Genomic DNA, 12,186 nt, shown 5'->3' on the forward strand with positions numbered 1-12,186 from the left:
TCCGTATCCACTGAATGATCAAAACGAATCCATGGGAAAGACCCAAAACTTGAGTTTGCCGTTTCTCTACGTGAGATCATAGTTAACCTCGGTAGAACTTAAGATATCCATTTTTAGGTGGTAAAAGTACACCTTTACCTACCAAAAGCATCGTATACGAGGACATTTGTGATTGTTACACCTTCATGAGGAAGAGGTCTACCATAAAATCTAGACTAATTTTTGCAGAATGAGAATGCCTCACCTATGAAAATATCATGAATAATGCTGTTATGTGCTAATCTGGATAGATTTCCAAATTCTGTAGGTGTTTGTAAAACTCCAGTCTCTGTGAAATTGTGATAAAAATAGTAGATCCTATATTTGTCCCAGAGTACTAAACCTGGCAGTGCTGTGAATATAAAATGTGGAGTTAAAAAACTGTCAATAGGGACATCTAATGCAAAGTTTTGGTTCACACAGTCTTCTGTATTTTCGTTGTATATTACCAAGTAAATCGTTTTGTTGACCGTACATGTAGTGCAGTAACTTAAAAATAAGGCAAGTTCCAAAGGGTGTCCTGGATACTCGACATTGTGTATAGTCAGCGTAGCAGCTGATGGTATATTTAGAAAGCTTTTCAGTTTTTCAGTAGTCATTATTTTGACAAATTTAAGAAAATCATATCCAAGATAAACTTCATTTTTTGTCCAGATTGCCAGTCTACTTCTTGTTTTACCCTATAAAAAATTGAAAATATTAGAAGATTTATGGTTTTAGTGATAGTCCTAACAAGTCTGGTCTTCTAATTTGCTATATTTAAAATGTAGTGTCTATTAAGGTTTAGTGTTTAGGGTATTTCTGAATACTGCTCCAGACATTGAAATATATTACATAAAAATATATCATATGTATTCATAAAAGTAAATTATTTCCGTAATCTTATTCTTTGATATATTGTTTCTATCTGAAGAAATAATTCATCTGAATTCACTTTTAAATTGACCCTCAGAGAATATCAGCTTTTTCTTTTCTTATGTGTTTATCCACTCTGGCCATGAGTGTCCTTTCCATGTTCATTACTGTCAAGATATAAAGACACTTCAAACATTAAGTTATTTTTGGAATTATAGTTTCCTTGGATATGAGATAAAGAGAAGACAGAACTAAAAACCTTAGACAAATCAATACCACCTTTTTATGAACACAGGATGTTAGAGAGGAAGGCCCCTGAGAGGCTGCTATGTCTGAAATTCAGTGGGCCTAATTTCATTTAGAGAGCTGAGAACCCTTCTTCCCTGACTCTCCTTCCCAACTGTTTCTAATTCTTAGAGATTTTTACTTAACATGTAACCTCTACGTTCATGATGTCCAAAAGGAGTCTCTTGGACACATCTTGTCTCCTTAAGTTTATGTAATACCCAAATATTTAGTTTTAGATATACTCAAACAGGATGTGGACAGATATCAAACTGGTAACCAAAGAAACAGACCATTTGGTGAAGAGTCATTTCAGGAAAAAGCCATTTTATCAAATGAAGATTCAATTTAATGTTTGGACCTAGTTGCTTTAAATGAGTGTGAGACAATCCTTGAAGAGGAAATATATTAGAAACAAAATGAGCCCTTCATAGAAAAGACCCATAGTTATTCTTATTCTTGGCAGAGGGATGGGAGTCCATCATAAGTATGACAGATGGGAATTCCAAGGAATGAGTTTTTACCCACCCACAAACTTTCCCATAGATCTTCACTTAGTGCTTGGGTGAAGTAAGCCAAATATTTTGGGACAAGGTAGAGGAGCTGATAGATCCCTCTCAGGCATTCAGGCCTCTCCCAAATATAAAGCAGTAACCCTCGGAAGATAGGGAGGGGCAGGCAGCAAGGCAGCCAAGTTGCGGGAAATCCATCTGCATTCTGGATTCTCAGCTACCATAGGCTGGGAGTGGGTAAGAGAGCTGGGGGAAACTCTCCCTCTGACCCGTGGTTGGCCTTTACCCAGTATAAAGCAGTCTCCCAGCTATGACTTGGGACAGGGAAGCAAGAGAGAGAGAGGTACATCTCCCAAAGCATGAAAATCTGGACCAAGATGAGGGAGGAAAGAATCCCTTAGTGATCAAAACGCTGGCAGCTAGGCTGTAGAGACGAGACAGCGCTCCCGAGGTTTGGAAAGGTGGTGGCCAGTTGTAAAGTAGGAAGAGATCTCTGGAATCTTGTCAGTGCTAAGAGCCCCAGCATGGCTGAAGACAAAACAACTCATAAAAATGCTGAAGGATCTAGTGGGAAAGATGAGCAACATGAGGGCAGAGATGGGGAATTTCAGCTGAGATATAAAAATGACAAAAAAGAAGTAAAAATGCTAGATATAAAAAAATTTTTAAATTATATATAAAATTATATTAAAAATTATTCAATGGATTCAAGAGTAAGTGGGAAAAGCCAAGTAGATAACTTGAAGACAGTTTAATATACAAACTGAAATACAAAGAAAGAAGTAGGGTAAAAAAAAAATGAATAGATTGTCCGAGATCTGTGGGACAATATTAAACAGTATCATATATGTGTTTTTAAACTTCTAGAAGTAAAGGAAAAACAGAATTGTGCAGAAGAAATATTTGAAGAGATACTGTCCAAAAATACCACTGAATTAATGAATGACATTACCCCAGAAATCCAAGAAGTTCCCTTGAACCACAAACAGGATACATACAAAGGAAATCATACCTAATCAGTAATAAAAGTGCTGAAAACCGAAGATAAGGAGCAAATTCTGAAAGCAGCTACAGATAGAAAGACACACGGTATATATGAGAACAACGGCACGAATAATGGCTAACTTCTTACCCCAAATGGTAAGAGGCCATAAGGTAACGGAATGATGTTTTTATAAATTACTCTATAAACAACAAAAACCAGCCGCCATCCTGTAATTCTGTATTCAGTGAAAAATGTCCTTCAAAAATGAAGGGAAAAAATAAAGACACTTTTATACAGACAAATGCTGAGAGAACTTGTTATACAAGAAAATTCAAAGACATTCTTCAGGCTGAATGGAAATGAATTCAGGAAGAACTCTGGATATGCAAACAGAAATAAAGCATACCCAGGAGAATATAGATGTAAAAGACTTATTTTGTTATCAGTTGATATTTATACACCTATATATCTTTATGACAATTGGCATTTTTTAAAAGATTTATTTATTTACTTGAGAGAGGGAGAGCATGAACAGGAAGGGTAGAGACAGAGGGAGAGAGAATCTCAAGCGGACTCCATGTTGAGTGGGTAACCTGACTTGGGGCTTGATCTCATGAACCTGAGATTATGAGCCAAAAACAAGAGTCTAACATTTAACTGACAGCATCACACAGGTGCCCCATACGACAAAAGCAAAACTTTTAACTTTTTAAAGGAAAATTATTAACAATGTATTTTGATAATGAATCTTGGAACACTGAAAAAATAAAATAAAGTTAAAAAAATAAAAAATAAAACAAAAAACAAAAAAATGGCATTTTGAGATTTATAGCACATTTAGAAGTAAAATATGAGATGAGAGTATAAAGGGTAAAAATGGGTATAAATGAAATCATACAGTTATTAGTTTCTTAACACTGTTGTGAAGTATATATTTGAAATTAGACTCTGATAAATTAAAAATTATTGGATTGGGGCGCCTGGGTGGCTCAGTGGGTTAAAGCCTCTGCCTTCGGCTCAGGTCATGATCTCAGGGTCCTGGGATCGAGCCCTGCATTGGGCTCTCTGCTCAGCGGGGAGCCCGCTTCCTCCTCTCTCTCTCTGCCTGCCTCTCTGCCGACTTGTAATCTCTGTCAAATAAATAAATAAAAATCTTAAAAAAAATAAAAATAAAAATTATTGGATAGCCAAGTGTAACGACTAACAAATAGTTTTGAATGAAAAAGAATCAATACAGTAGAAGACACAGAGATATTGAAAAATACAGGATTCATTCAGAAGACAAGAAAAGAGAAGAAAAAGAACAAGTGAGGTTGATAGAAAGCAATGCCAAAATGTAGACCCAACTCCAACCATTGCAATAGTTATGTTAAATCTCAGTGGACTGAAGACTATAATGTTAGGGCACAGGTTGTCACACTGGAGAAGAAGCAAGGCTCTGCAGTTTTTAAGAAACAGAAAGCCACAGAATGATTGATAGTAAAAGGATCAAAAGCAATGATACACCATACAAGCATGAAACATAAGAAAGCTAGTGCCTACCCTCTGAAAGAGTTCAGACAGTAGAAGACTGAACACACCAAAAGCTGGTGAGATATGGAGCCAAATGAAGAAAAGCTGCTTTCAATATTTTATGTCTTAATTACTATAGCCTTATAATAAAGTTTGATATGTGATAGAAGAAACACTTGGCTATTCCATCCCCTTCCAACCCTCAGCACTTTACTCTCTCATATATATATTTTAGAGTCAGTGTGTTGAGCGCCACAAAGTAACATTGCAATTTTAATTCGACTGGCATCAAATCTATAAATAAATCTGGGAAGAACTGAAACACTCTTAATATTCTGTATTCTAACCCATGAACATGATAGAGCTAGCTACTTATTCAGATCTGCATTAATATTTTTGATATTTTATTTTGATCTCAACCAAGATCTTATACACTTTTAGTGGCATTTATTTTTAGATATCTGTAATTTTTTGGTTCTATCTTGAATTTCCATATGACTTTTAGAATCAGCTTCTCAATTTCTACTGCATATAAGAGAACGATGACATGAATAACAGCTGCCCACTGGGATTGTTACAATGTGTGCTGAATTTCTCAAGCATAGACATCCTAACGGTATAGAGTCTTCTCACCAATGAAGAAGGCTCCACACACCACTGGGTCTGGAACTCAGGACCCTGAGATCAAGCCAAGATCAAGAATTGGATGCCCAACCGACTGAGCTATCCAGGTGCCTGCAACTAACTGGAACATCAAAAACTTAAAAGAAAAAAAAATCCAATTTGGCAACTGATGTCTTTTATTTTTTTTTTTAAAGATTTTATTTATTTATTTGACAGTCAGAGATCACAAGTAGGCAGAGAGGCAGGCAGAGAGAGAGAGGGAAGCAGGCTATCTGCCGAGCAGAGAACCCAATGTGGGGCTCGATCCCAGGACCCTGGGATCAGGACCTGAGCCGAAGGCAGAGGCTTTAACCCACTGAACAACCCAGGTGCCCCAACTGATGTCTTTTAATTAGTGCTCTGGCCATTTAAATTTAATGAAATTATTGATATGTTTCTATATAGCTCTACCATTTTATTGTTTACTTTGTATCCTCTGTTTTTGTCCTAGTGTTTTTTTTTTTTGCCTTCTGCCTTTTTTTTTTTTTTTTTTTTTTTTTTTTTTTGCCTTTTCTGCTTTCTTTTGGATTATTTGAAAATATATTTTTAGGGGGCATGTGGGTGGCTCAGTCAGTTAAGCATCTGCCTTTGGCTTGCATCATGATTTCAGGGTCTTGGGATCGAGCCCCACAAAGTGGTCCCTACTCAGTGGGGAGCCTGCTTCTCCCTCTCCCTCTGTCTGCTGCTCCCCCTGTTCATGCCCTCTCTCTCTCTCAAATAAATAAATAAAATCTTTAAAATATATATATTTTAGTATTCCATTTTATTTTTATTTTTTTAAAGATTATATTTATTTATTTGACAGACAGAAATCACAAGTAGGCAGAGGCAGGCAGAGAGAGAGGGGGAAACAGGCTCCCTGGTGAGCAGAGAGCCTGATGCGGGGCTCGATCCCAGGACCCTGGGATTATGACTGAGCCAAAGGCAGAGGCTTTAACCCACTGAGCCACCCAGGCGCCCCACTATTCCATTTTAATTTATATATTGATCATTTACTTTTTTAGTGGCTGCCCTAGGGCTTACAATTTATGTCCTTACTTTTCACAAGCTACTTAGAATTAATACTTTAATATTTTAAGTGGAATAAAGAAACCTCACTACTCCATAGGTTCCTTTTTCCTTCCTCATTTATGTTGTAATTATCCTATATATCAAGATACATTAAAAGCTCCACCAGAAAATATTTATGTTTTAAGTTTTGCTTTTATACATATTTGCTGTCATACCTATCTTAAGGAAATAAGATAGGAGAAGGAACGTATATATTATCCATATAAGTACCATTTCTTTATTGTTCTTTATTAATTCCTGACTTTTTAAATTTTCCATTTCCTTTCCACCTGATAAGCTTCTTAGGCATTTATTAGAAGAGGTCTGCTGGTAACAAATTCTCTTAAGTTTTCTTTCATCTAAAAATGTCTTTATTTTTCTCCTTAATTCCTGAAAGACATTTTTGTCTAGAAATAGAACTCTAGGTTACTATTTCTTCTCTTTCAGCATTTAGTATTACTTCATCACCTTCTGTCATCTATGGCTCCTGATGAGAATCTGCCATCACTTAATCATTGTTCTCTTGTACGGGGTATGTCATTTTTCTCTGGGTGCTTTCTATTTTTGCTCCTTGGGTTTTCAGTAGTTTATGAATTTCTTTGCAATTATCTTGTTTGGAGTTTGCTGAGTTTCATGACCCTATAAGTTTATATCTTTTGCCAAATATGGAATGTTTCTAAGCATTAAGTATTCTAATATTTTTTTCTACATGATACTCTTTCTCCTCTCCTTGAAACTTCAATGACATGAATGCTAGACATTTTGATATCATCCCACAGGTCTCTAAGACTTGGTTTAATTTTTCTTTTGAGATTTATTTATTTATTTTAGAAAGAGAGAGAGCGGGAGAGGGAGAGAGAGTCTCAAGCAGATGCCATGCTGAGCACAGAGCCTGACATGGGGCCCGATCTCATGACCCCGAGATTAGACCTGAACTGAAACCAAGAGCTGGACACTTGACCAGTTGCACCCCCCAGGTGCCCCAGACTTGGTTCAGTTTTGACAGTTTTTTTCTATTGTTTAGATTGAAAAATTTCTATTGAAATTTTAACACTTCAGTTTTATTGACTATTTCCTATGTCATGTCATCTCCATTTTGCTATTGATGATATCTAATAAGTTTTCAATGCAGTTATTCTATTTATACTCTAAAATGTCTGGTTTTGGTTCTTTAAAATAGTTTCAAACATTCTTGTTCTTCACAATTGTTTCATTGAATGTGTATAATTTTAGGTTGACAATAATTTGATTTCAGTTATTTGAGTATTTTGTTATCTTCTGGCTTCCACTGGTCCTAATTACTTTATTGCCTTGCTGGTAATTTGTCTTTCTTATCTGGATACTTTCACTATCTTGTTAGTCTTTGCCTGCCATGCAACTTGTGACCATGCAATTTGATTATTTTGTGCTAAGGGGGTTTTATTTTTTAACATATCAATTGGAATTTATTTGTAAATAAATAAATTTATTTATTTATTTATTTTTTGGACTGAGGATTGATATCTTTCTTGAAGTCTGAAAAATTCTCAGTTCTTTCCCATCTCTCTAGTCTTTCATTTTGGAATGCTGATTAGATGTATGTTGGATCTTTTCTTTTCCATTCTCTTTTCTCTCGTTTTTTTTCTTGTTTTCTATTTCTTTTTCTCTCAGTCTTTTATTTTGTTTAATTTGTTCTCATCTAATTTTCAACTTAAGTTGTCCATTGAATTTTAATTTCAATTTCATTATTTTACCTAAGCTTATTACATAAAATATAATATTTTAACATTTATTTTTACATATTAAAACTTTTGAAATACAATCCACACACAGAAAATGGACTGAATAGAAAAATACATTGCTGGAAGATTTGTGGCAAAGCAAAAGTCTGTGTAATGACCGTGGAGATTTAGAAATGGAATATTATCAGGACTCCCAAACATCACCCATGTTCTCTTCCCAGTCACTACGTTTTTCCTTTCCAGGATAACCACTACCCTAAATTTTATAGTAATGGCTTTCTTGCTTTTGGTTTTACTAACTGCCTGGCTATTTGGTAGATTCCTTTTCCCCTATGTTTTCCATTTATTTAAATCTATTAAAGATTTTTTGTATTTTGCCAACTCCAATACCTGATGGCTTTGTAGGAATGATTCTTCTCTTTATTGTTTCTGCTGGCTCTCACAGCATCTAATGTTTCTTTGTGTGTTTTGTCGTTTTTTACTGTGAGCTCAATTTTGTCAGAATTTTATCTGTGGGAAATTTTCAAAGCCTGACTTGAGGGTTTATTTCTCCAGAAATTATGGTGTTTAATTCTGCTTGGTGATAGCCTTAATGTTTTTTAAACTACATAGGTCCTGGGAATCTGGGCCCCAGAGACATGTGGGTTGATTTCTCATCACAAATTCTAAAGACAGACTTTTCTCTCTTTCTAAGAGTTAATGCTGGGATAGATTTAATTATGTTGGTAAACTTTTTGAAGGTTCTTGTTTTATGAATAAATGAGCACTACCTTGCTCAGGTCCAAGGCCTTGTGTCTAAGTAACGGAGGTCTAAATATTTAAGATCAACACATGAGCTTACAGCAGCTGAGATTTGGGAATTGGCTTATGCCTCTGGATTAGTGATCTCGGACTACCCCATTCCTCTCAGGATTTCTCCTATTTCCATACAGGTATAGCTATTTGCTTTAAAAAAAGTTTAAAATTTTTACACAACATTTTAAGTGTTTTGTAGTGGAATAAACTTTAGGATATCTTATTCCCTATATTGTCAAAAAGAGGAGTTAATTCATTTTTTGAGAGTACATAGACTCTTTGGGGAAAATAATTTTTTGGACCTTTTGCCCACATCAAGGTTAAACAAAACTCTCAAAATGTGGCTAACTGACTGCATAATAATATATAAGATTTATTTTATTTCTTTTGTTGGAAGTGTATATCTATAAATAGGCCTCTAAAAAGTTAGGTTAGGAAGATGGACTTATTTACAACCATAAATAAAATAACTCTGCAAGAAAGCTGTATAGTGTAGTCTCATATTTCACTGAATTAAATAATATAGTAAATAAATCTAAATGTGTAAATGTAATATACATATATATAATCTTTTACTAACCTTTAATAAATAGTTGATCCAACACCATTTTCTTGTTGTAATACCAATAATTCCACTATCAGGAAGATTTTCATTTACTCCCAGCCTTTTGAACTCAGTAAAACTTTTTACGTAAAGAACGCCATTTATTAGAAAAAATATTCCATCCCGTGATAGGCTCACATCAGATACATTGTGTCTTTCATTGTCAGTCAAAATGTTTGGAGGCACTCTGACTCTGGTCCAGCTGTGGAATGAATCATTTGTTTGAAAGGTCTCCATATCAGCAACCACAACAACAAATGAAGGAACACAAGCAGCCCAGGCTGCCATTAACTGACTACCACGTGGTGAAGAGATTGGTAAAAATCCAGGAATCTCAGATACTGTCATCAAAGGAAAGGCCAGCACAAAAAGAAAATCTGCAGTAAAGCAATCTTGAAAAGCCACTTGATTTCCTTTAATCTCCTTTAGCATATCGTCTAATGTCATTGGTACCAAAATACGCCAGGTCCTAAGAAGAAAAAAATAGAAAATAGAAAAATAAAATGACCTCTCTCTCTTCTCTCATCCAACTTGTACGTTGTTTCCATTTATCATTTAAAAAATTTTCTTTTACTTTTATCAACATATATTTGGGTGAAACAAATCAAATAGCACTAAAATGCTATCTTTGCCCCATTTCTCCTCATTTATCACTCTTGTTCCCAAAGGAAAACAGCTTGACTCTTAAAGCTCTCTCATCTGCAATGTGTCTTCAAATTCTCAAATATTCTTATGCTTCTCTCAGTATATGATTTTACACATTATATATCGGCTTCTTACATGCCAGATGAAGATATATTTCTCATAAAATGTAACTACTTACACGACTTCTCCCAGTATCACAGTGTTTAGCTTAATCTGTATTACATTACATTGTTTTACTATGTAAATATTGTTTACTACTATGTCAGTTTATTTTACTATAATTACATTTCATATATACATATATATTCATGAGTTAATAATTCTCCAGGAGGTAGTAATTATTTCCTTTTGAAAATTTGTTGTTTCCTAAGTGTTCCAATAGGTAATGTGGTGTTCCACAATATTTTCCATGTGGTAAATGTGGAGATAATCTAGTACTTGCTTCACTTCATTACTCTTTGGGCTGAAGCCACCATACTGGATCCTGCACTTTGTTCTTTCTTGTTTTGCTAAAGCATATTCTTCAGTACCTCTCTGTGAAAGTATATCTGAACATAAAATTTTGAGACTCTGGGGGTGCCTGGGTGGCTCAGTGAGTTAAAGCCTCTGCCTTTGGCTCGGGTCATGATCCCAGGGTCCTGGGATCAAGCCCCGCATAGGACTCTCTGCTCCGCAGGGAGCCTGCTTCCCTTCCTCTCTCTTTACCTGCCTCTCTGCCTACTTGTGATCTCTGTCTGTCAAATAAATAAATAAAAAATTTAAAATAAAATTTTGAGACTCTGAATATCTGGAAATATTTTATACACCTGCTGGATAAATTGGCTAGGCAGAGACTTCAGAAATCTGAGGGCATTTTCTCCAGTCTTTTTGTTTTAAAGTTTCCTAATGGAAAGTCAGATGATACATTGATTCTTGTTATTACTTAATGGGTTGCCTTCCTATAAGTTTTTAGGATCTTCCCTTTTTCTCTTGGTATTCTAAAATTTGACAGAGCTGGGTCTATCTATTGAGTGGATATACAGAGGAATTTGTGAAAATAAGAATTCTCCTATTTATCTAAGAAGTTATGAAAAATTCCAAGGAGAGTTTCTTATCAGGGCCATTCAGGAGACATGAGGCTATAGATGTTCAGTAAATGTCTCCTGAGTTTCCTCTTTCCTCACTGTGTACATACTTGGGTGATGGCATTCTGCCCACTCAGAATGCGGTCCTGGCAGGTTGGGGCCCCGTGTCAGGCAGCTATAGGGTTACTACCAAACCTCTGTGCCCTAAACCATGCCACCATGAAATGCGATGCAATTACTGCTTTTTGCAAGCCACACTATTGACTCTACAACATCAGTTTCAAGTGCAGTTTCTGCGATCATCAGTACCATTTTTTACATTGTCCATATGTGTAGTCACATTATAATGAGGTATTGGTGACTCTTCTGTTTGGATGGAGAACTGTTTATCTACAAGGCCCAGAGAGAAGCCAACACTCAAGGCCCAGTCAGAACATACTGCACATTTCAGTTTTCCATGTCTGTCATTTTGTTTTCAAGTGTTTGATTTTTTTCATTGTGATTATACACTTTTCAAAATCTTTTCTTACTTCTTTCCCATTTTATAACATGTTAGTTTTCTTTAATGTATACAATATCTTCTCCTATTTCTGTGAAAATGTTATTTATGGTTTTTTTTTGGATCTTTTCTTTTGCTTCCCTGCTATCTTTTGTTTCCTCTGAGTTCCATTGTTCTCTTTATTGATTTAGGTGTCCGATGTTCATGTTAGAAGCTTTCTGCAATTATCTGGTAGTTTTTGGTTCTCCTTTAATATATAGGAGAGAAGTTGTAACAAGTTCTGGGTCAGTTCTTAGGAATACTTCTCACTCCTCTAGTGCTCCATTGTGCTTCTCCCCTTCTGACTCCAAATTTAAGTTATTTTAAGTAAGTCTGATCATGTTAATTCAAAGAAAAATCCTCTTCTATCTTGATAGGAGGATATATGCTAGGTTTCCATATTCAGGGAGCAGAGCTGGAGAAAAGGACTGAAGGCACACTGGAGGGTTCCCATCCCTTTAGAATTCCCTCTGCAAGCTCTTAATTAACACAATTTCATGCTCTGCTATGTCAGACACCACTTCTCTCTCTGCTTTCTACTTTCTGTTCTTGCTTCCCTTCCCATCGTTTCTCCTTGTAGGATTGCAACTATCTTAGTGAGATAAAGGGAGAGAATAGAAATTAAATAATGCATTTAATCTGCATGTTTTAATTTATCTCCTTTAAACTGAATTTCATTTAGTCATGTTCTGCTTAGAAACATCAGTGGCCCTTGAATTATATCCAGGAAAAAAATTCAAGCTATTCCAAATGATTTTCAGGGAATTTCCATATTTTTTCCTATTTAATTTCACTTGCCATATTATATTTTAGGTGTGTTCTTCCTGTTTGCTTACCAGAACTGTTTGTGTTCTTCCTCTCTCTTGGAATGCCTGTTCTCTCTCCCCTGTCTTTATGTTCCATTGTCTTTTTTTGTTT

The 12,186-nt window shown here is 35.5% G+C and overlaps 1 protein-coding gene across 1 annotated transcript in view; it reads right to left on the minus strand.

The window, feature by feature from the left end:
• The window catches only part of CATSPERE (catsper channel auxiliary subunit epsilon), a gene marked incomplete at its 3' end in the record, with an annotated part of 147,567 nt that overhangs the window by 54,723 nt on the left and 80,658 nt on the right, over positions 1 to 12,186 (minus strand). The window contains exons 9-10 of the mRNA XM_080824512.1: positions 8,998 to 9,490; positions 245 to 719 (exon numbers count right to left, since the gene is read on the minus strand). Coding sequence (XP_080680638.1) covers positions 245 to 719; positions 8,998 to 9,490 — 968 coding nt within the window. The remainder of the gene's footprint in view (positions 1 to 244; positions 720 to 8,997; positions 9,491 to 12,186) is intronic.

Source organism: Martes martes (assembly GCF_963455335.1).
Source record: "Martes martes genome assembly, chromosome: 15".
Classification (NCBI taxonomy): Eukaryota; Metazoa; Chordata; class Mammalia; order Carnivora; family Mustelidae; genus Martes; species Martes martes.